This window comes from Rana temporaria, chromosome 6, assembly GCF_905171775.1.
Source record: "Rana temporaria chromosome 6, aRanTem1.1, whole genome shotgun sequence".
NCBI lineage: Eukaryota > Metazoa > Chordata > Amphibia > Anura > Ranidae > Rana > Rana temporaria.
The window spans coordinates 57,312,480-57,334,457 of record NC_053494.1 but is presented as its reverse complement, the minus strand read 5'-3'; the positions used below and the strand labels follow the sequence as shown (position 1 = coordinate 57,334,457).

Genomic DNA, 21,978 nt, shown 5'->3' with positions numbered 1-21,978 from the left:
ATAATGATGAACCTAGAAGGTTTTAAAAAGGCTTATTGTAGCCTCAAGGTTCTGGTGGGCTGTAACCAGGAGATACAATACTCTTTCATTTGTTAAGTATCCTAAGATTGCATCAGTCCGTTTTGGGTGAGAAATGTCCAGTGTTCTAGTGTGGTAGAAGCAGGGCTGTCTTAATAGCATCATGGGCCCTTGGGCAAAGTAATGCTCTGGGGCCCCTACAATGATGACAGTGTAGGTAAACCTACATCAAGTAGGTAGGAGGCAGACTACCTCCCCTGTGTATCTATCACTCTCAGTGCCATCTTGGGGCCCCCAATTTCGGGGCAGGGTGGGCTCAAGGACCAGCTGCTTTGGGGAAAGTGCAGGGGCCCCCTATGTAGCTGGGGCACCTGGGCAGTGCCCAGGTGTGCCCTCTCATTAAGACAGCCCTGGGTAGAAGAGGTGAGGAGCTATCCTTACTGCAGTGGAAGGGTATTATGTGGGGAGGGGTGCAGGGAAAAGAGACTAAAAGATATGAGGATGGAAAGGAAATGAGAATGGACCCCATTTTAAAGGTCTTTAAACAAAATGTGTGGGTAAGTATAATTTGTTAAACTTATATTACTTTGCTGAATTAGGATGGCTAAGCAGCATCAACCAGCACTATGTGAAAGATGGCTTGTCTCTATCTGTTAGAACCTATGGATTCAGCCAGGCCTGATTACAGACAGCCCAGTTCAACATATAGAGCTAGATTCAGGTAGCTCGGCGCATAGTTTTGCCGGCGTAGCATATCGAATATACGCTATGCCGACGGCGCGCACAGAGCCCAGAGCAGTATTCACAAAGCACTCGCCCCGTACGTTGCCGCGGCGTAGCGTAATATGGTCGGCGTAAGCCCGCCTAATTCAAAGTAGGCTGGTAGTGGGCGTGTTGTATTGAAATTAATTGTGACCCCATTTAAATGAAGCGCCGTACGAACGGCGCATGCTCAGAATCACGTCGCATATACTCCCTAAGCTACGTCGGCTCAATGCTTTCGACTTGAACGTAGCCTACGCACAGCCCCATTCCCGTATGACTTACGTAAACGACGTAAAAATCGACACTTGTTCCGACGTCCATACCTTAAAGGGGTTGTAAAGACAAAAATAATTTCCTCTTAAATTAAAGTCTGACAGTGGCTGATAAAGTAAAAAGTAATGTTTTGCATTATAACTAGTTTGATACCTGTTGAAATCGAGCTGTTTTATTCACCTCTGTCACTCCTGAATCGTTATTCTCACGGACTTCCTGGTTTGCGGTGCGCATTCATTTTTGCTACATCACGGCCTAATGGGAACTACAGTTCCCAATAGGCTTAGCCTCCATGCCTGTGAGGGATAAGAGAGCATCTTCACGCAGGGCTGTAGTCATAGGGAGGGGGTGAGCACATTCTGCTTTCCACCATGCAAAACGGCTCAGATGCTGGTGGAAAGCAAGAAGAGGAGTGACAGGAAATGACATTTTCAAACCTGGATTACTGTATTTTGGAGGTCAAAAGGAAAAACGAGGTAAGTGATATTTAAATGCTCTAGCTTACAGCAATCAATTGATCTAATAAAAAACAAACCTTTAGTGTTCCTTTAACATTATCTGCGCCTCATATAGCAGGGATAACTTTACGACGGACGTACGCCTTACATAAATGGCGTGGATTACAGCGACGGGCGCAAGTACGTTCATAAATCGGCGTATCTAGGTCATTTGCATATTCGACGCGTAAATCTACGGAAGCGCCCCTAGCGGCCAGCGTAAATATGCACCCAAGATACGACGGCGTAAGAGACTTACGTTGGTCGTATCTTGGACAAATTCAGGCGTACCTGATTCTTGGAATCCGACGCATACATACGACAGCTCACATTCGGACTTACGACGGCGTATCAGTAGATACGTCGGCGTAGTCCTTTGTGAATCTAGCTCATACTTGGCAGATAAAGGTGAAGACATGGTGGTATCTCCCTGTCTTTGCGGGAGATACTCCAGTGCCCTAATTCAAGTTTTATTCCCACTTAATGCTAATAGCATCACAACAACCAGTATTTTTTATCCTCCTCTCTGTCCCATAACAGCGGACAGGACCAAGCCTGATCACTGAAAGTTTTTCCACGGGGTTGGAATATTTCTCTGTTCAACAGCAAGCTGTCTATGGCAACTTTTACTATTTCAGCCACATTACAAGCACATACCAAAATCAAAGGAATTTTGAGAAAAGATCAGAAAAGGTTAGTTAGTGCTTTTTACAGGGCGCTATCTTCTGAATCAAGCCTTACCAGTTTTCATTCCTCTGTCCATTGACAGTAACATTAAAGTGGCTGTATAGGCTCTAGGTTTTTTACCTTCATGCATTCTAGGAGAGAGAAGGGGTGGGGCCGAGCTTTGGCTCTGTATGTGAATGGACACGCAGAGCAGTGGCTCGGAAGCAAGCCTGATTGGGTGCCCCCAGAGCAAACTGCTTGCTCTGGGGGCACTTGACAGAAAGGAAGGGCCAGGAGCGCCAGCGGAGGACACGAGAAGAGGAGCATCGGGGCTGCTCTGCAAAAACACTGCACAGAGCAGGTAAGTATGACATGTCTGTTATTAAAAAAAATGCCTTTTAATAACACTTCTTTCTCTATTATCAAATTAAAGCCCTGTGTTGTATACTTGTCATTCAGTCAGGATACATAATAAGTAAGGAAAACTGCATTATTTTTTACTCTGTGTGTATATAATATATACAGCAGCCCTCAAAGGAGGAGCAGGGATCGACCAGTCTGACAGCTTCCTGGCTGATCACTTCTGGAGGCTTTTTTTTACAGGACATCAGAGCGGCCCGGAGGGGGATTCCCTGATCGATACTGCCCCCCCGCCTCCGCCGCCGCTCTGATGTCCTGTACAGAAGCCTGCACTGCTTCTGTCAGAAGCGATCAGCTGGAGGACACAGAGCAGAAGGACCTGACTGAACTGGGGCCACTTTGAGTGGAGGCTACAGCGCTCCCCTCCCTCTCTCCTCCGTGTGTCACGGAGATGCATGCTGTTTATTTCAGAGCGCGTCTTCCTGATCGAGTCCGCCGCCGCCGCTCTAAATGTCCTGTACAGAAGCCTGCACTGCTTCTGCCAGAAGCGATCAGCTGGAGGACACAGAGCGGCAGGACCGGACTGAACTGGGGCCACTTTGAGCGGAGGCTACAGCGCTCCCTCCCTCTCTCCTCCTCCGTGTTTCACGGAGATGCAGGCTGGCAGGCTGTGTGTTACAGAGCCGGTGTTCCGGGTCTGTGTTCGGCGACGCTGTAGCAAGGTCGAGCCCCCCTAGACCATCTCTTGTGATAGTGGGTTAAATCAGTGTTCCGCCTATCGCACGTGCCGGTCTAGGGGGGTGGGACCTTGCTACAGTGCCGCCGAAAACACAGACCCGGCTCCATGACACACACCATGGTGAGTGCTTTACTTACCTAATATATAATAGCCAAGATGCCTGGTCCATGATGCCTCACTCAGTATCATGTGTGTACCAATGTGTCTCTATGCACTGTCAAATGTGTTTTGTCACCTGGACTTGGCTTCACCTGCATCTCCACTGATGGACCGAGTGAGGATACATTTAGTGAGCAGTATTCATGGGCACAGTGTGTCTTCGTTTATGGGCACAGTGTGGCTATGGTTATGGGCACAGTGTGGCTATGGTTATGGGCACAGTGTGGCTACGGTTATGGGCACGGTGTGGCGAGTAACTTTCAAGGCCTGGCTAGTGGCTCGTGACTTCAAATTTTGAGCCCTGTATACAGTATATTGGTGTATGCATGTATTTAAGTGTTCTAAGCTGTCCTGTGTCAGTAGCATGCTAGAGAGCTGAACCATTGCTCTCATACAAAGCGCTATGGTCCTATACACCACTGAAAGAGTGCTTCATTCAACAATGCTCATGCTCCTTGAGCAGCATTTATTCATTGGAGTTTGGCTCAGGGGGTTTGTTGGATCACTGGAGACATAGCCCTCTGCGCTCTGTGTGAGAGTAGCAGTCCAGTTTTTCAGTATGCTGCTGACGAAGTACAGCTTAGTACTGCACACCCTTATACATACATGCAGTAAACATAATTTAAAATAATGCAATATTCTTTTTTGTTATGCTGCCTGATTTTACCCATAAATCTGTACCGTCAGTTGGGCTTTAAGGCTACCTGAGCTTATTTGATAGGAGGATTGCAGTTGGCACAACCTGGACGACCAGGACCTGGAAGTCTGGGAAACCATTCCTGTAAATACAAAAAAATGTAAAACATTAAAAAATGTAAAAGCCAAAGAAATTTCAGAGGTAAAAAATAAGGGTTTCTTGCTAACAAAAGTTAATCTTATCAAGAGTGCCCAGCTTTCCTGTAGGTCATCAGGGAAGTCACAGAAGTGATTTTTTTTTAATAATTAAGGATATGAAAAACAAATGCCTTTTCGTAGCTCAGCTGTATACTGTATTCTCTTAGCAGTTTAAACAGCTAAATAAAGATTTTTATTGCTGAAGGGTAAACCTTTATTGCACATTGTAAAAAGCTGATAAGGAAGGTGGGGATGTCTTTGGATTTGGCACTGGAGCTGGGTGTAGGTAGAAGAGTCTCAGGTATATTGTATGGGGGGGATCGGTTGTGCTCTGACCCATATCGTCATTTCCATCCATCCTAGCCCGTTCAGCACCTGCTGACGGGGCTCAATGTGAGCATTTTGGTCCCCCCATTCCTTTCCCCCCCCCCCTCCCCCCTTCCCCCCCCCCCTTTTTTTTTTTTTTTTTTTTTTTTTTTCTCCCCCCCCCTCAGTTTTTGTCATGTTTGGGTTCTGTACACCGGTCTCTGTGTTTTCACCGGTCAATGTTGGTCACATATGTGGCCTGTTATTGTATATGTGTTTTGAAAACTTAATAAAAAATAATTTTACAAAAAAAAAAAAGGAAGGTGGGGATTTCCATTTAAAACTGAAAATTCACATTTATATAATAACCTATTCCTCTATAATGAAAACCTCCCTTTTTTTTTTTTAAGGTCCTGAAAAGAGCTAATGAAGTAGTACCTCTGTCTCCACTTACTATTGTTAATTATCAACCTGGAGACATTTTCAGGAGACACAATGTGGGCACTAATGAAAAAGTAAGTTGATGAACTGTGTATTGTGGGGCCATTGCTGTACCTTTCATCAGGTCCTGGTGGAAAGCACCCACAATTTCCATGGCCAACATTATAGATGTACAGTTGTGCTGATAAGTTTACATACCCTGGCAGAATTTATGATTTCTTGGCCATTTTTTAGAGAATATGAATAACACAAAAACTTTTCTTTCACTCATGGTTAGTGTTTGGCTGAAGTCATTTATTATTAATCAACTGTGTTTACTCTTTTTCCATCAAAAAAGCTTTTATTGAGCAAAACAACAACGCACAGGGAATACAAACGGCGTACAATTACAGTAAGCATCAAATGATCTCAAATAGAATGCATATATGGGCAAGACAATAAAAAGAAACGGACAATGTGGCAATGCTTACGTGTTTACTCTTTTTAAATCATAATCACAACAGAAACTACCCAAATTACCCTGATCAAAAGTTTACATACCCCAGCTCTTAATACCATGTATTGGCCCTTTTAACATCAATGACAGCGTGAAGTCTTTTGTGGATAAAGCACTTTATCTACTCAGATGGTAAAGCTGCCCATTCCTCTTGGCAAAAAGCCTCCAGTTCCTGTAAATTCTTGTCTTGCATGAATTGCACGTTTGAGATATCCCCAGAGTAGCTCAATGATATTGAGGTCAGGAGACTGAGATGGCCACTCCAGAACCTTCACTTTATTCTGCCGTAGCCAATGACAGGTCGACTTGGCCTTCCTGAGTGATGAATGCAAATGTTCCTCCAGCATTTTTTGATAACATACTGCATTCATCTTGCCAACAATTTTGACCAAATTTCCTGTGCCCTTGTAGCTCACATATCCCCAAAACATCAGCGATCCACCTCCGTGTTTCACAGTAGGAATGGTGTACCTTTCATCATAGGCCTTGTTGACTTCTCTCCAAATTTAGGGGCAGATCCACGTAGATCGGCACTTCTCTCCACCGGGCGTAGCGTATCTAAGATACACTATGGCGCCGTAACTTTTTTTCAAAGAATTTGCGCTGTAAGTTACGGCGGCGTAGTGTATCTTTGGCAGCGTAAGGGTGCGGAATTCAAATGGCTGTGATGGGGGCGTGTTTTATGTAAATACGTTGTGACCCGACGTAAACAACGTTTTTTTTTGAACGGCACATGCGCCGTCCGTAGGGGTATCCCAGTGCGCATGCTCGAAATTAAACCGAACAAGCCAATGCTTCCGACGGTGACGTCATTCTACGCAAATCCCTATTCACGAACGACTTACGCAAACAACGTAAATAATTCAAATTTCGATGCGGGAACGACGGCCATACTTAACATTGAGTACGCCACCATGTAGCAGCTTTAACTATACGCCGGAAAAAGCCGAACCCAAACATGTATTGTAAGCAAGATACTTTGTGGCAGTTGTGTAGTAATGGCTTTCTTCTGGCGACTGGACCATCCAGCTCATCTTTCGTCAAGTGCCTCCTTATTGTGCATCTTGAAACAGCCACATGACATGTTTTCAGAGAGTCCTGCATTTCAATTGAAGTTATTTGTAGGTAGTTTCTGTTGTGATTATGATTTAAAAAGAGTAAATACAGTTGATTGATAAGAAATGGCTTTAGCCAAACACAAACCATGAGTGAAAGAAATGTTTTTGTGTTATCATTCATATTCTCTGAAAAATGGCTAAGAAATCATAAATTCTGCCAGAGTGTGTAAACTTATGACCACAATTGTTTAAAGGCATCTGTCGTTTAAAATTCTTTTATAATTAAGTATCCGTTGTTGTAATGGTTTGGACTCATACTCCACATACAGCTTCAGGGTTCTCTTCTCACCCACTCCTGATAAAACTTCTCTGGACTACAGATGGGTTTTTTAGGATTCATGATTTTGCAGTTCTGAGCTGACAGCAATGCTGGACATTTTCTGGTTTCCATTAATTTCTTATCTGCTGCACCCAGTTTCAATTCAACCACAGCATTGCCGGTCAACCTTCTATCAGGTTACTGTAGATCCCAACATTCACTGTCTGAGCACAAAAATAAACATTATAATGCAGAGTTGGTAAAAGTTGTATATGTGTATTATAATGTTAATCACCTGATATTTGTGAAATGGATTCAATAAATCATTTTCAACAGATCCAGGAGTATAGGTCACGCAAACATTTCACTTCTGAGAGAATAACTAGGAGAGGTGTGGCTGGATGCTCTTTCTGTGAGATGAAAGGGAGAGTTTCCAGCAAGAAAACAAGAACACTTGTGCTTGTACATCAGATCCTAATCAATGCAGGTGTAAAATAGTGCATCTCCATAACATAAAGTGTTCTACCCAACCAGTGTTAGCCTTCTTTTTTTGTAAAAACCCTGTTGTTAACAAAGCTCAATAGCTCAAGTTGAAATTAATACACACAAGTGATTCAAGTAGGGTTGAGACTAATTGCTTATCTGAGGAGGTTGGAGGTTTCCGTTAAAGTGAGCCATAATTTATTGCTTTGTTGCCTCTTTAGATGACCCACTCTTTAGATGACTCGAGAGCGAGAGCAACAGATAAAAATGTAACATATAAAACTTCCTTTAAAAATATTTAAACTTCAATATTTAATAAATGTAAACATTTTAAATAAAATTGACCCCAAACCCACCCAATTTTCCTTTTTAGTATTTTAGTAATTAAGTATTTCTCACAGAAAAGTATTGCAGTAACACATGTTTTGCTATACACATGTTTATTCCCTTTGTGTGTATAGTAACAAAACAAAAAAAGGGTGGAAAATAAGCAAATTGGACATAATGTCACACAAAACTCCAAAAATGGGCTGGTCAAAATTCTTGCCACCCTTTCAAAATTGTGGATAAATCAGATTGTTTCAAGCATGTGATGCTCCTTTAAACTCACCTGGGGCAATATAAAAATCACACCTGAAAGCAGATAAAAAGGAGAGAAGTTCACCTAGTCTTTGCATTTTGTGTCTGTGTGTGCCACACTAAGCATGGACAACAGAAAGAGGAGAAGAGAACTGTCTGAGGACTTGAGAACCAAAATTGTGGAAAAAATATCAACAATCTCAAGGTTACAAGTCCATCTCCAGAGATCAAGATTTGCCTTTGTCCACAGTGCGCAACATTATGAAGACGTTTGCGACCCATGGCACTGTAGCTAATCTCCTTGGGCGTGGACGGAAGAGGAAACATTTATGAAAGGTAGAAACGCAAGACGGTGGATAAGCAACCCCGAACAAGTTCCAAAGAAATTCAAGCTGTCCTGCAGGCTCAGGGAGTGTCCGTGTCAGCGCCAACTATCCGTCGACATTTAAATTAAATGAAACACCATGGCAGGAGACCCAGGAGGACCCCACTGCTGACACAGAGACCTAAAAAAGCAAGACTACAGTTTGCCAAAATGTACTTGAGTAAACCAAAATCCTTCTGAGAAAACATCTTGTGGACAGATGAGACCAAGATAGAGCTTTTTGGTAAAGCACATCATTCTACTGTTTGCTGAAAACGGAATGAGGCCTACAAAGAAAAGAACACAGTACCTACAGTGACATATGGTGGAGGTTTAATGATGTTTTGGGGTTGCTTTGCTGCCTCTGGCACTGGGTGCCTTGAATGTGTGCAAGGCATCATGAAATCTGAGGATTACTAAAGGATTTTGGGTCGCACTGTAGAGCCCAGTGTCAGAAAGTTGGGTTTGCGTCCGAAATCTTGGGTCTTCCAGCAGGACAATGTGCTGGAGAGTTCTAAAGTGGCCAGCGATGAGTCCAGATCTAAATCCCATTGAACACCTGTGGGGAGATCTTAAAATTGCTGTTGGGAAAAGGTGCCCTTCCAATAAGAGAGACCTGGAGCAGTTTGCAAAGGAAGACTGGACCAAAATTCCGGGTGAGAGGTGTAAGAAGCTTCTTAATGGTCATAGGAAGCGACTGATTTCAGTTATTTTTTTCCAAAGGGTGTGCAACCAAATATTAAGTTAAGGGTGCCAAGAATTATGACCAGCCAATTTTGGAGTTTTGTGTGACATTATATCCAATTTGCTTTTTTTCCTCCCTTTTTTTTGTTTTGTTCCAATACACACAAAGGGAATAAACATGTGTATAGCAAAACATGTGTTACTGCAAAACTTTTCTGTGAGAAATACTTGATTTTCTGAAAAAAATCTGGGGTGCCAACAATTTCGGCCATGACTGTATCTAAGCATATGTAATATACAAAATAAAAGTGCGTATTGTGTTTTGTTACTGTGAGTTGTGTTCATATCACCTAGGTTATACGGAAGTATGAGGAGATGATGACAATATTTGCTGGACCATTCAAAGAGCCCGTGTGCCTAAAATCTGTGAAGGTGCATTTCCAATCCTGTGGCCCTATCCACTCACTAAATATTATACTAGACACTTGTCAGGTAAGACTGTGATTTATCTTGGGAGACTGTAGGTGGGAAAATGTTTACACTACAATTGCGCATTCTGGCTCTTACTATGATATGTACCATATCCCCTTGCCCAGTGAAAATGAAACTAGTCAGGATCACATTTAAGGGATTTTCCAGAATACTATGTAATTTCATCAACTGCTTCTGCTCTTTGGTTTTGATCATACTAATATATTGACCTATTTTAATTGACTTTTTCTTACTTTAAATGGGTTTATAAGTCTATAGAAATGTAAAACCTGCTTGCAGCAGATCAAATGCAGGTAATAAATAGTTTAGATACACCTGTCTGTAAACTCTGAATGATCTCAGAAGCATCTCAGTCTGGTGGCATCGACACAGTGCAGGCCTTTTAAATGATCGAAACAAGGCTTATAGCTTGAAAAACGTACTAGAACATTTTTACATAGAGACCACCATTATCGTAAACCGGACCGCCCGCTGAAAAGATGGATACCTGGGTTATAGCAGCAGCTGCTACCATAACAGAGATATCCATCTTTAAATTGCCGACGTATATATACAGTGGGCGGTCCGGAAGTTGTTAACCACTTCCAGACCTGCTCATGTACATATACGTCCTAATTTTAAAGATGGATATCTCGGTAACAGCAGCAGCTGCTGCCACAACCGAGGTATCCATCTTTAGTGCCAACGGTCCTGTACACGATAACGGCGGTCTTCGCGGCGGATTCGCCGTGAGCTCGCCGGTATCGGTGGCAGGAGAGGGGCCCACCCCTCCCGCCGCTCTTCCGCGCCCTCCGCCGCTTGCCGTCGGTAGCGGCGGAGGCGATCGGGACTGTTCGGCAGCTGACTGGGGTTGCAAGTGAGGGAAAAATGTCCTTCACCCGTCCCCATAGCTCTGCTGGGCGGAAGTGACGTCAAAACGTCAGTCCCGCCCAGCGTCTTAAAGAAACATTTTTTTTTTTTGTCATTTGAAAAAATGACAATTTCAATTTTTTTTTTTTTTTTGCATTTTAGTCTAAATATGAGATGTGAGGTCTTTTTGACCCCAGATCTAATATTTAAGAGGACCTGTCATGCTTTTTTCTATTACAAGGGATGTTTACATTCCTTTATAATAGGAATAAAAGTGATCAAATTTTTTTTTCAGTGTAAAAAGTAATAAAATAAATAAAAATAAATAAGAAAACAAAAACATTTTTTTTTAAAGTGCCCCGTCCCGACGAGCTCGCGCGCAGAAGCGAACGCATACGCGAGTAGCGCCTGCATATGAAAACGGTGTTCAAATCACACAAGTGAGGTATCGCCGCGATCGTTAGAGCGAGAGCAATAATTCTAGCCCTAGACCTACTCTGTAACTCAAAAAATGCAACCTATAGAATTTTTTAAACGTCGCCTATCGAGATTTTTAAGGGTAAAAGTTTGACGCCATGCCACGAGCGGGCGCAATTTTTAAGCGTGACATGTTGGGTATCATTTTACTCTGCGTAACATTATCTTTCACAATATATAAAAAAATTGGGCCAAATTTATTGTTGTCTTATTTTTTAATCCAAAAAAGTAAATTTTTTCCAAAAAAAGTGCGCTTGTAAAACTGCTGCGCAACTACGGTGTGACAAAAAGTATTGCAATGACCACTATTTTATTCTCTAGGGTGTTAGGAAAAAATATATATAATGTTTGGGGGTTTTAAGTAATTTTCTAGCAGAAAAAACTGTTTTAGTCTTGCAAACACCAAATCTGAAAAACACCTAAGGTCTTTAAGTGGTTAAAGAGCAATGCCTTTACCTTTTAACGTCCACATGTTTATTTAACAAAACAACATAATAGCCATTACCAAAAGCAACCTTCACTTGAAGATAGTTTCTGTTGCTTTCTGTAGTTTTGCATTTTGGCAGTTTGCTTATTAAATCAAAGCCTGGAACTGTATCAGAAAATAAAATCGCAAGATGTGAAAACGTTTGCTTATTACTTTGAATGCACTCTCATATAGTTACATATATTCGTTAGGTTGAAAAAAGACGTCCATCTAGTTCAACCAATATAATAGCCTAATTTCTTTTTCCTCAGCCTTACGTTTGTATTAAGTACAGTGTCTTGGAAGCTGCTCAACTTGCTGTAAAACATTTGGATGGCACATATGTTAATGGATGCTGTATTAAGGTAAGAGGCCAAAGACATGGGCACAAACACACTGAAGCATCCCAAAAGTGCTAAAAATCATAGCAACCAATTATTATAATTATAGTAGAGTTTAATCATTTTACTCACCAGCTAACTTTACTACCTCCCAGGTTTAACCAGTTGTGCTTGTCTAACTTTCTAAGCATATGTAACCATAAGTTTAAAAGTATTTTGAAAAAAAAGGCTATGCCCTCCAATACCTTTATTGGGTGAAAGAGGTGAAAAGGGGAATGAGATCAGAAGTACTGCACTGTATTTCTTGGTAGCAGAGGAGGCCTGAAATAATACACTTATAAGATAAGTCAGTGGTCATATTTTATAGCCCCAAGGGCGGCGTGGCCGGGATGGCGGACTGAGCAGACGTGTTCTCTGAGCTCTGCTGGAGTGAGATCCGAAGCACCTATCCGCAACTAGTGACTGAGAGAATTGGAGAGGCCCTGAAGGCTGGATGCCTTCTAAGTCCTCCGGACTTCTGCTGAGGGTTAAGAGGCTGAGATTCCCCCCGTGTGACCCGGTGGAGGCCAGCCCGGTCTCCCATGCTTCAGGATCACCTGCGCGCCTTTGCAATATGGCATCGCGAACAGGACCGTTAGGGGGACTCTGTCTGAGCACCGCCCGGCATACCAAAGGTCATGGCAGCTATTAACTTCTAAAAAAAAAACGTGAAAAAAAGGGAAAAAATTGCGCTTGTCTAAATCTAAAAGTGAGCAGCTACACCGCAATGTGACAAAAATTGAAAAAGTGATGTGAATATAAATGTAGCGCTTGTAATAGTATAAAGCACTTAGACTAAACTGAGTGACTGAAAACAAGTAATGAAAATACAAAATCCATATATGTGAAATATATAAATGAATGGGTGACAAAAAATGTCCATCAATGTGAATCGTAGATAAATGCTGCATGGATCATCATGGAACAAACATCCCTTCCGGCTAGGTAAAGTAGATTAAATACTCTTACCGAATCCAGAGGATCTACCTGTCAGCGACAGCAGATTGTAAAAGCATGGGAGCTCCCAGAAGGATCGATTTGGCTTGTCTGACGGCTCTGAGGAACCACACACTTGGCCTAGTAGGACTGGAGAACTCTTGATAGGTGAAAGGCGATCCAAAAAGGAAGGAAGTGGCCCAAACGAAAAGGAGGGGGGAACCCCTTGCTTCCAAACGATGTCGAATTGTATGACAAAACAACACCCACAAGGAGTGTAACAAAGCACAATGATGCCCCAGTTGAAGTCCCTTCGGACGAAACGCGTAGGGCTTGGTATGCCTACTCTCCTTATTGCTTTTATTCTATTTTTTATCATATTTTGTGATCACTTTTATGTCATTACCTCCAAAAAAGCTTTAAATCCAGCAAGTCATGCAAAGAAAAACAGTGATCCATAGTGCAGGTCAAAAATAATGACATGGGTTTTATTGTAATAAAACCAACAAGGTAATGACATAAAAGTGATCACAAAATATGATAAAAAATAGAATAAAAGCAATAAGGAGAGTAGGCGTACCAAGCTCTACGCGTTTCGTCCGAAGGGACTTCAACTGGGGCATCATTGTGCTTTGTTACACTCCTTGTGGGTGTTGTTTTGTCATACAATTCGACATCTTTTGGAAGCAAGGGGTTCCCCCCCTCCTTTTCGTTTGGGCCAATTCCTTCCTTTTTGGATCGCCTTTCACCTATCAAGAGTTCTCCAGTCCAGTACATTCGGGTTCCTACTAGGCCGAGTGTGTGGTTCCTCAGAGCCGTCAGACAAGCCAAATTGATTCTTCTGGGAACTCCCATGCTTTTACGATCTGCTGTCGCGGACAGGTAGATCCTCTACTTTACCTAGCCGGAAGGAATGTTTGTTCCATGATGATCCATGCAGCGTTTATCTACGTTTCACTTTGATGGACATTTTTTGTCACCCATTCCTTTATATATTTCACATATATGACTTTTGTATTCTCATTACTTGTTTTCAGTCACTCAGTTTAGTCTGAGTGCTTTATGCTATCACCAGCGCTACATTTATATTCACAGCTATTAACTTCTGCCAGACTGCCTTAACATCTAAGATTGAGGAGGTCCAGCTAGATGTGGGCTTAATTTGACAGGATTTATACAAAATGCGCTCCAGGGTTGCTGAGACTCAGCGGCATGTGGGGGAGTTGGAGGACACGGTAACTAACCACGCAGGTTAAGGTCCGCCTCCTGCACATATACGTCGGCAGAATGGCACGGCTGGGCACAAGCACGTACCTGTACGTCCTCTTTAAGTGCCCAGCTGTGGGTCGCGTGCCCACGACCCGGTCCGAGATGAAGAACGGGGAGAGCTGTGTGTAAACGCAGCTTCCCCGTTCTTCACTGTGGCACTGTCATTGATTGTCTGTTCCCTGATATAGGGAAAGGCGATCAATGATGTCACACGTCCAGCCCCGCCCCCTGCGGTTAGAAACACATATGAGGTCACACTTAACCCCTTCAGCGCCCCCTAGTGGTTAACTCCCAAACGGCAATTGTCATTTTCACAGTAATCAGTGCATTTTTATAGCATTTTTGGCTGTGAAAATGACAATGGTCCCAAAAATGTCAAAATTGTCCGATGTGTCCACCATAATGTCGCAGTCACGAAAAAAATCGAAAATCAAAATTGTCGCTCTATTTTTGTTTATAGCGCAAAAAATAAAGACCGCAGAGGTGATCAAATACCACCAAAAGAAAGCTCTATTTGTGGGGAAAAAAAGACGCCAATTTTGTTTGGGAGCCACGTCGCACGACCGCGCAATTGTCAGTTAAAGCGACACAGTGCCGAATTGCAAAAACTGGCTGGGTCCTTTACCTGCATTTTGGTCTGGGTCTTAAGTGGTTAAACTTGTTCTTTAACTACTTGCCGACCAGCCGCCGCTCCCCTGTGAGAGGTCACGTAGATCTCCGTCACCTCGTGAATCGGCCACTAGGGGCGCGTGCGTCCGCTCGCCCCTGGTCCCGACGAGCGTGCCCGGGGGGTGCGATCACCGCCGAGCACCCGCGATCGCTCGTTACAGAGCGAGAACCGGGAGCTGTGTGTGTAAACACACAGCTCCCGGTCCTGTCAGGGGGGGAAATGACCTATCGTCTGTTCATACAATGTATGAACAGCGATTTGTCATTTCTCCATGTCAGTTCCACCCCCCTTAAGTTAGAACACACCCACGAAACATGGGTCCCAAAAATTTGTCAGAAGTGTCCGCCATAATGTCGCAGTACCGATAAAAATCGCTGATCGCCACCATTACTAGTAAAAAAAAAAAAATATTAATAAAAATGCCATAAAACTACCCCCTATTTTGTAAACGCTATAACTATTGCGCAAACCAATCAATAAACGCTTATTGCGATTTTTTTTTTTCACCAAAAATATGTAGAAGAATACGTATCGGCCTAAACTGAGGAAAAAAATAGTTTTTCTTATATATTTTTGGGGGATATTTATTATAGCAAAAAGTGAAAAATATAAATTTTTTTCAAAATTGTCGCTCTATTTTGTTTATAGTGCAAAAACTAAAAACCGCAAAGGTGATCAAATACCACCAAAAGAAAGCTCTATTTGTGGGGAAAAAAGGACGCCAATTTTGTTTGGGAGCCACGCCGCACGACCGCGCAATTGTCAGTTAAAGCAACGCAGTGCCGAATCGCAAAAAGTGGTCCGGGCATTGACCAGCAATATGGTCCGGGGCTGAAGTGGTTAAATAGTGCGTATTTTGAAAACAATATCTAAATTCTTTTGTATAGAAACTCATGATGTCGCAATTTTTATTGCTCATAATTTAGTCTTTATTATGGGTGCAGCTGTAGTAAAAGAGACTAACATTGTGTCCTGTCATTTCTTAGAAAGAGTGATCATAGTGCATGACTTTGTGCTGAGAAAATATATTTTATTTGGTAACATCTGGAGATTCAGCAATTCAGAGTAGAGAGAAAAAAAACTTTGCTCCCCTCCATGTTAAGTGTTGCATATATTGAACCTTTTATTAATGAGATACTGACTGCTATTCTAAATGACCCACATGATGGGTTCCTCTCGACTTGGCAGCCATAGCTCAATTATTCCTCACCCCCTCAACATACTGCACGGCTATCCCAACTCTGTAACAGGCTCTTTGAATCATGTCACGTATTCTTGACAGCCTCTGGGGACTTTCCATGTCCTTTCTTTCCCTTTCCTCTTCCTTACAGAGCATTGATTCTTATCCCCTTTTACAGTCAATACTTACAGTTCCGTGATTGAGGGACAAGCTGTGTACAAAGACTGACAAATTCTCTTTTGCAACAATCTTCTAACATCCTTTAAAGGGTTTATAAAGGTTAGTTTTTTATTTTCTAAATAGGTTCCTTTAAGCTAGTGCGTTGTTGGTTCCAGGGCTGTGGAGTCGGTAGATAAATGTTCCGACTCCGACTCCTCAGTTTTATGTACTTCCGACTCTGACTCCGACTCCCCGACTCCGACTCCTCTGTATTAATATGCGAATGTATTTTATACATTCCCTGAGGGAAAGAAACGCAACCTACCACAGGACTACTGGCTGGGAAGCCAACAGTCTACTGTATTGCACAGTTTAAGCAAAAGACAAACACAATGAAAACAACGTTTTTTTATTCTAAAACATGATTTTCCTAGGAGAATCCCATAGTCATGTTTAAAGTTTAAGCTAACAATCGGAGTTTACAAGTTTTTATAGCCTTCGCTAAATGACAGCAGTTTTTCCAATGGTTTACAGCTTCAGTCTTGAACTATTGGCCCTCCATTCCCTTCACTTATACAAGTGTCTCACTCTCTAGTCCTGCAAAAAACATATTTATTTAATCCCTTATCAGTGAGAGGCTAGGTTACACATGGACGCTGCGTTCCCTGTAAAAGCAGAACACAACACTATGGAAAGTATAAGTATTGCAGCTCCTAATTGTGCGTTGCGTGCCATATAGTGAAGCACATGAAAAGCATGCTTCTTAACGGTCACTTAACGTGTTCGTTTTGCGGTTACGTGAGGCACTGCATGCATTGGTCTTTATTCTTACAGTAGAGAAGTCATTAATTATAACTTTTTGTGAATTGGGACATTTAAACTTGCTTTTTTTTATTTTGTATTCCAATCTAAATTTAGTAGGAGTCGGAGTCGGTGCATTGTTTGCCGACTCCGACTCCAGGTACCCAAAATTTCCCCCGACTCCGACTCCGACTCCGACTCCACAGCCCTGGTTGGTTCACTTACCTTTTCCTTCGATTTCCCTTCTAAATGTTTTTTTTATTTGTCTGAATTTCTCACTTCCTGTTCCTCCTCAGTAAGCTTGCCCCCATCATCCGAGCCGTTCTGGCTGGGGGTTAGTCAGGGAATACATCCCTGCGGGGAGACGCTGTGCTTACAGCATCTCCCCGCAGGGTTGTAGTCCCAACAGAGGGGGAGAACACGCTGACTAACCCCCAGCCAGAAAGGCTCGGATGATGGGGGCAAGCTTACCAAAGAGGAACAGGAAGTGAGAAATTCAGACAAAGAAAAAAAACATTTAGAAGGGAAATCAAATGAAACGTGTAAGTGAACCAACAATGCACTAGCTTAAAGGGTCACTAAAGGAATTTTTTTTTTTAGCTAAATAGCTTCCTTTACCTTGCTGCAGTCCTGGTTTCATGTCCTCATTGTTCGTTTTTGCTTTCATGTTGCTGTAAATCCTCTCTGTTCTGGACACTTCCTGGTTGCCTGTTTCCTGATAACCACAGTACTGGGAGATTTCTCACGGTGGTCACTAATCAAGGAGCTGTGTGTAAAACGAAACTGGATTGGTGCTGAGGAGTTTTAGACAAAGTATCACTGCTCTCTATTGGCTGACTGCCCTCTAGTGGCTCTCTGTACATCAGAGAACCAGCAAACAACAGCAAAAACGAAACTACACTGCAGGCACATTATATGATTGTTTTTTTATCTATTTTTAATCATTTTTAAAAGGAATCAGTTAACTATTATGTCTCTATGCCCTGTAAACAGTCATTTCAGCTAAAAAATTTTTTTCCTTTAGTGACCCTTTAAAGGAACCTATTTAGAAAATAAAAAAACTAACCTTTACAACCTCTTTAATATCAACCTTTTAACGAGGACTTATGCTTTGAGACACGTACTGACTATCCTCAATGGGTAAAGTGATCTTGTTCTTTAACTATGATAATACCCATATCTCATGCTCCAATGTTTAACTTTTATTTATGGTTGGAGCCCTACGGCCGATACGAACATGGACACAGACTGACTAGGACTCACAACATACAATGGGCCTGAAGTGTGCGCTGGCCCTGATGGACGGTACGCCAAAATAAGGGGGCATACCCTGTTAAATGATGGATATTGTGGAGAGGAATAAACCTGGGAATTCCTGTGCAATGGGATGGGGGGGGGGGGGGGCGAAGTGCGCCGGAAGCCTGTTGTGAAGCAGGAAGCCTACGGAGCCCGGAAGCAGATGAGGGAGTTATATAGGCTGCCAGGCTCCTCCCATAAACACAGGCCGCTGCTTGGCCTTCTTACGTATTTGAATATCTGTATCATTCTGTACATGATTTACAATCAGATACTAGATCCCCCCCATCCTCAGCCAAGTTTGTCAATGTCTCATCAACATAACTTTTGGTAAAAGAAACAACCTTTGCTCTGTGTCTTCCCCATCTCCTAGTAGAGTTCAGTTTTGTGGGGCCCACTGTATTTTGCTGTTTGTTCTTATGTAAATTATACATGATGCACTTTACAAGAGGTTGGGATGAATTTACAGGCTTCTGGTGCCTCACTGCCCAAATTGACTTCTGGAGTAAGATGGTGTGAAGAACCCGGGTCTGCTCCCCCCCAATTTTGCTGCTCAGTTTAGCCCCTAGTAGGTTCTGAAGGCTTTCCAACAGTAGTGAAGATGGCAATGTCTGCTTCAAACTCTGTGGCATTAGTTTTATTCTACTATATGAGGCGTCAAGAGTCTTGAAAGATAGACGTTGACCCTGGCCAACTTTATTGCTGCTGCATGGGAAAAGATGGACCTTGTGTTACATCACATAAGGCCTGGGCAGGCTTGGCTTTTTTTTAAGTGAGATTGATGGAGGCCCTTGCATCTCACACCATACATTTTAATATGTTCTGGTCATAAATATTTCATAGGAAATATGATAGTCCTAATTCTCTTTGATAGCTTCTTCTAGAGATGAAAATATTCTGGATTCCTTTGTATTATCCCTGCTTGTGGCTAGCTACATGCTTGAATATTAACCACTTGCTTACTGGGCACTTAAACCCCCCTCCTGCCCAGTCCATGTTTTTCCCACAAATGCAGCTTTCTTTTGGTGGTATTTGATCACTTCTGCAGTTTTTTTTTTTTGTTAAAAAAAATTAAAATAACTGAATTTAAAAATAAATATATATATATATTTTTTATACAATTTTGCAAACAGGTAATCTTTTGTCCTTCATTGATGTATGCTGTTGAGGCTGCACTGATGGGCTGCACTGATGGACACCGATAAGGCGGCACTGGTGGGAACTGATAGGTGGCACTCAGAGGTGACACTGATGGGTGGCACTGAAGGGCATTGATAGGTGACACTGAGAAGTGGCACTAATAGATGGCATTGATAGGTGGCAGTGATGGGCACTGATGGGTGGCAATAATGGGCACTGGTAGGTTACGCTGATAGGCAGCACTGCTAGGTGGCACTGATTGGCACCAATGGAGGGCATTGATAGGTGGCACTTGTGGGCATTGATGGGTGGCACTGGTGGGCACTGTGGACACTGGCAGGTGGCACTGGCTCTCTTTGGGACTGTCCCTTGCCGGTGATCTGCTCTTTTCTCCTCACGCTGTCAGCGTGAGAAGAAGAAAAAATTATTACCGAGCTTTGTTTACATTACGTGATCAGCTGTCATTGGCTGACAGCTGATCACATGGTAAGGGGCCGGGATCGGCCCCTTACTCGGATCTGTGATTACCCGAGTCTCAGTGACTCGGGTGATCACAGGGCGCGCGCGCGAAGGGGAGGACGTCTATTGACGGCCTCCCGGCAATTGGGGTCGGCGCTGTGGCCGTCATTCGACTATAGCGTGGACCCCTAGTGGTTAAATATATCTTTTTGAATGTGGTTCACCAGCCAACATGTTATTGGAAACCCCTAAGTTCTGGGATTTACCTATCAGAAAAGATTTGTCTATGAAAAAAAAGGAACTAATTTGGAAAGTTTTATTCCTTTGTGACCTTTCTAAAAAACCTTGGAGATTCCCAACATCTGAGGTTGTAAGACCTAGGTGATTTGAGAAGAAAACATAAACAATTCAGGTATTTGTAAGGCTGGGTTCACACTACGATTTTCCCGTCCGTCAGCCGCATACGATTTCAGTATTGAAAACGTACGGGCCCGGACGGGAAAACGTATAGATAGACAATGCATTGCAAATCGTATGCACTCAGATGCATCCGGGTGCGTACGATTTGCTGGCAAAACGTTTTTTAAACGTACGCAAAACCGTGTTCAACCACGGTTTTGCGCCCGTTTTTGAAACAGTATGGCAAACGCATACGTTTTTTTTAACATTAATGTCAATGGAAAACGCACATATGTGCGGTTCCATACGTTTACGTCCGTTTCAGCCGCATACGTTTTTTCATATAAATCGTATGCGGCTGACGGACGGGAAAATCGTAGTGTGAACCCAGCCTAAGCAATGACTATACTGTGAATCGAGTTTAAAAACAATTCGCATGTTATCCCTTCAAAAGTGACACTGGCAGAACCAAGTATCGGCTGCCCAAATATTTTATAGGCAGGCAATGCCAAATGTAAAGATTTTAAAATCGTTTTTGATGCTTGTTCCTCTTTAAATTTGCACACCTTTACACCAACATACATTTAGAAATAACTTATCCAATTTCTAGACATGCATTTATAGATTTTGGTACAAGTTCATAAATATATCAATAGATGCATCGTAGAATGCCATGATATTTCAGGGATCATTTTGACCATGTGTTTTCCTGTTTGACAGGTTCAGAGGCTGATAACCAGGATGACACTTGATTATGAGGACATTATAAAGGAGATGGAGGAAGATCCAGAAAACAGGGATACTATATATGTCTCTGGATTTATGAAACACTTGACTGAAAATTTTCTTCAACAGCAGTTCGGTCATTTTAAAGAAATTAAAGCAATTTTTGCACCGAAGAATCAAAGAAGCCAACAAAATGAAAAATACTGCTTTATAAGTAAGTAGCTGGTAGCAAGTAATAAAGTGAATTTTAAGGTTTTTGGCCTAAAGAATGAATCGGATGCATTTTAACTATACACAAAAATAAGGTAATTTAGTGCTTTACAGAAATACAGTATTCATGTCTTCTGTACTGACAGAATGGAAATCTGCCTTGTTTACATAGCAAGACTGCAATTCTGTCAGTGCACCGAACAGTCAGCGGGTGCCAGCGGACATCTGGTCTTCAGGACCTGCTGTGTAAAATCACACTTGCACCCGATACCCAGAAGTGCAGGATCACTTATATAGAGTCAATCCAGAAATGATTTACAGCGCTTCACTTTTTCCACATTTTGTTGTGTTACTGACTCCAAAACCAGAATGCTGTCACCACCATGCTTCACTGTAAGGATGGTATTGGCCAGATGATGAGTGGTGCCTGGTTTCTTCCAGACACGACGCTTGCCATTCAGACCAAAGAGTGCAATCTTTGTTTCATCAGGTCATGGTGGGTCATCATGTGCCTTTTACTGAGGAGTGGCTTTCGTCTGGCCACGCTACCATATAGGTCTGATTGGTGGAGTGCTGCAGAGGTGATTTTTCTTTTGGAAGATTCTCCTCTCTCCACAGAGAAATGCTGGGACTCTGTCAGAGTGACTATCGGGTTCTTGGTCACCTCCCCCGATCGTTCAGTTTGGCCAGTGGTTCCATGCTTCTTTTATTTATGGATGATGGAGGCCATTTTGCTTATTGGGACCTTCAATGCAGCAGAAATTTTTCTGTACCCTTCCTCAGATATGTGCCTCGATACAATCCTGTCTCGGGGGTCTACAGGCAATTCCTTGGACCTCATGGCTTGGTTTGTGCTCTGACATACACTGTTAACTGTGGGACCTTGTATAGACAGGTGGGTGCCTTTCCAAATCATGTCCAGTCAACTGAATTTACCACAGGTGGACTCCAATCAAATTGTAGAAACATCTCAAGGATGATTAGTGGAAACAGGATGTGCCCGAGCTCAAGTTTCAGTGTCATGGCAA

The 21,978-nt window shown here is 42.7% G+C and overlaps 1 protein-coding gene across 1 annotated transcript in view; it reads left to right on the top strand.

The window, feature by feature from the left end:
* The window catches only part of REXO5 (RNA exonuclease 5), a 92,752-nt gene that overhangs the window by 60,528 nt on the left and 10,246 nt on the right, over nt 1-21,978 (top strand). The window contains exons 14-17 of the mRNA XM_040356850.1: nt 5,028-5,132; nt 9,396-9,533; nt 11,598-11,690; nt 20,735-20,954. Coding sequence (XP_040212784.1) covers nt 5,028-5,132; nt 9,396-9,533; nt 11,598-11,690; nt 20,735-20,954 — 556 coding nt within the window. The remainder of the gene's footprint in view (nt 1-5,027; nt 5,133-9,395; nt 9,534-11,597; nt 11,691-20,734; nt 20,955-21,978) is intronic.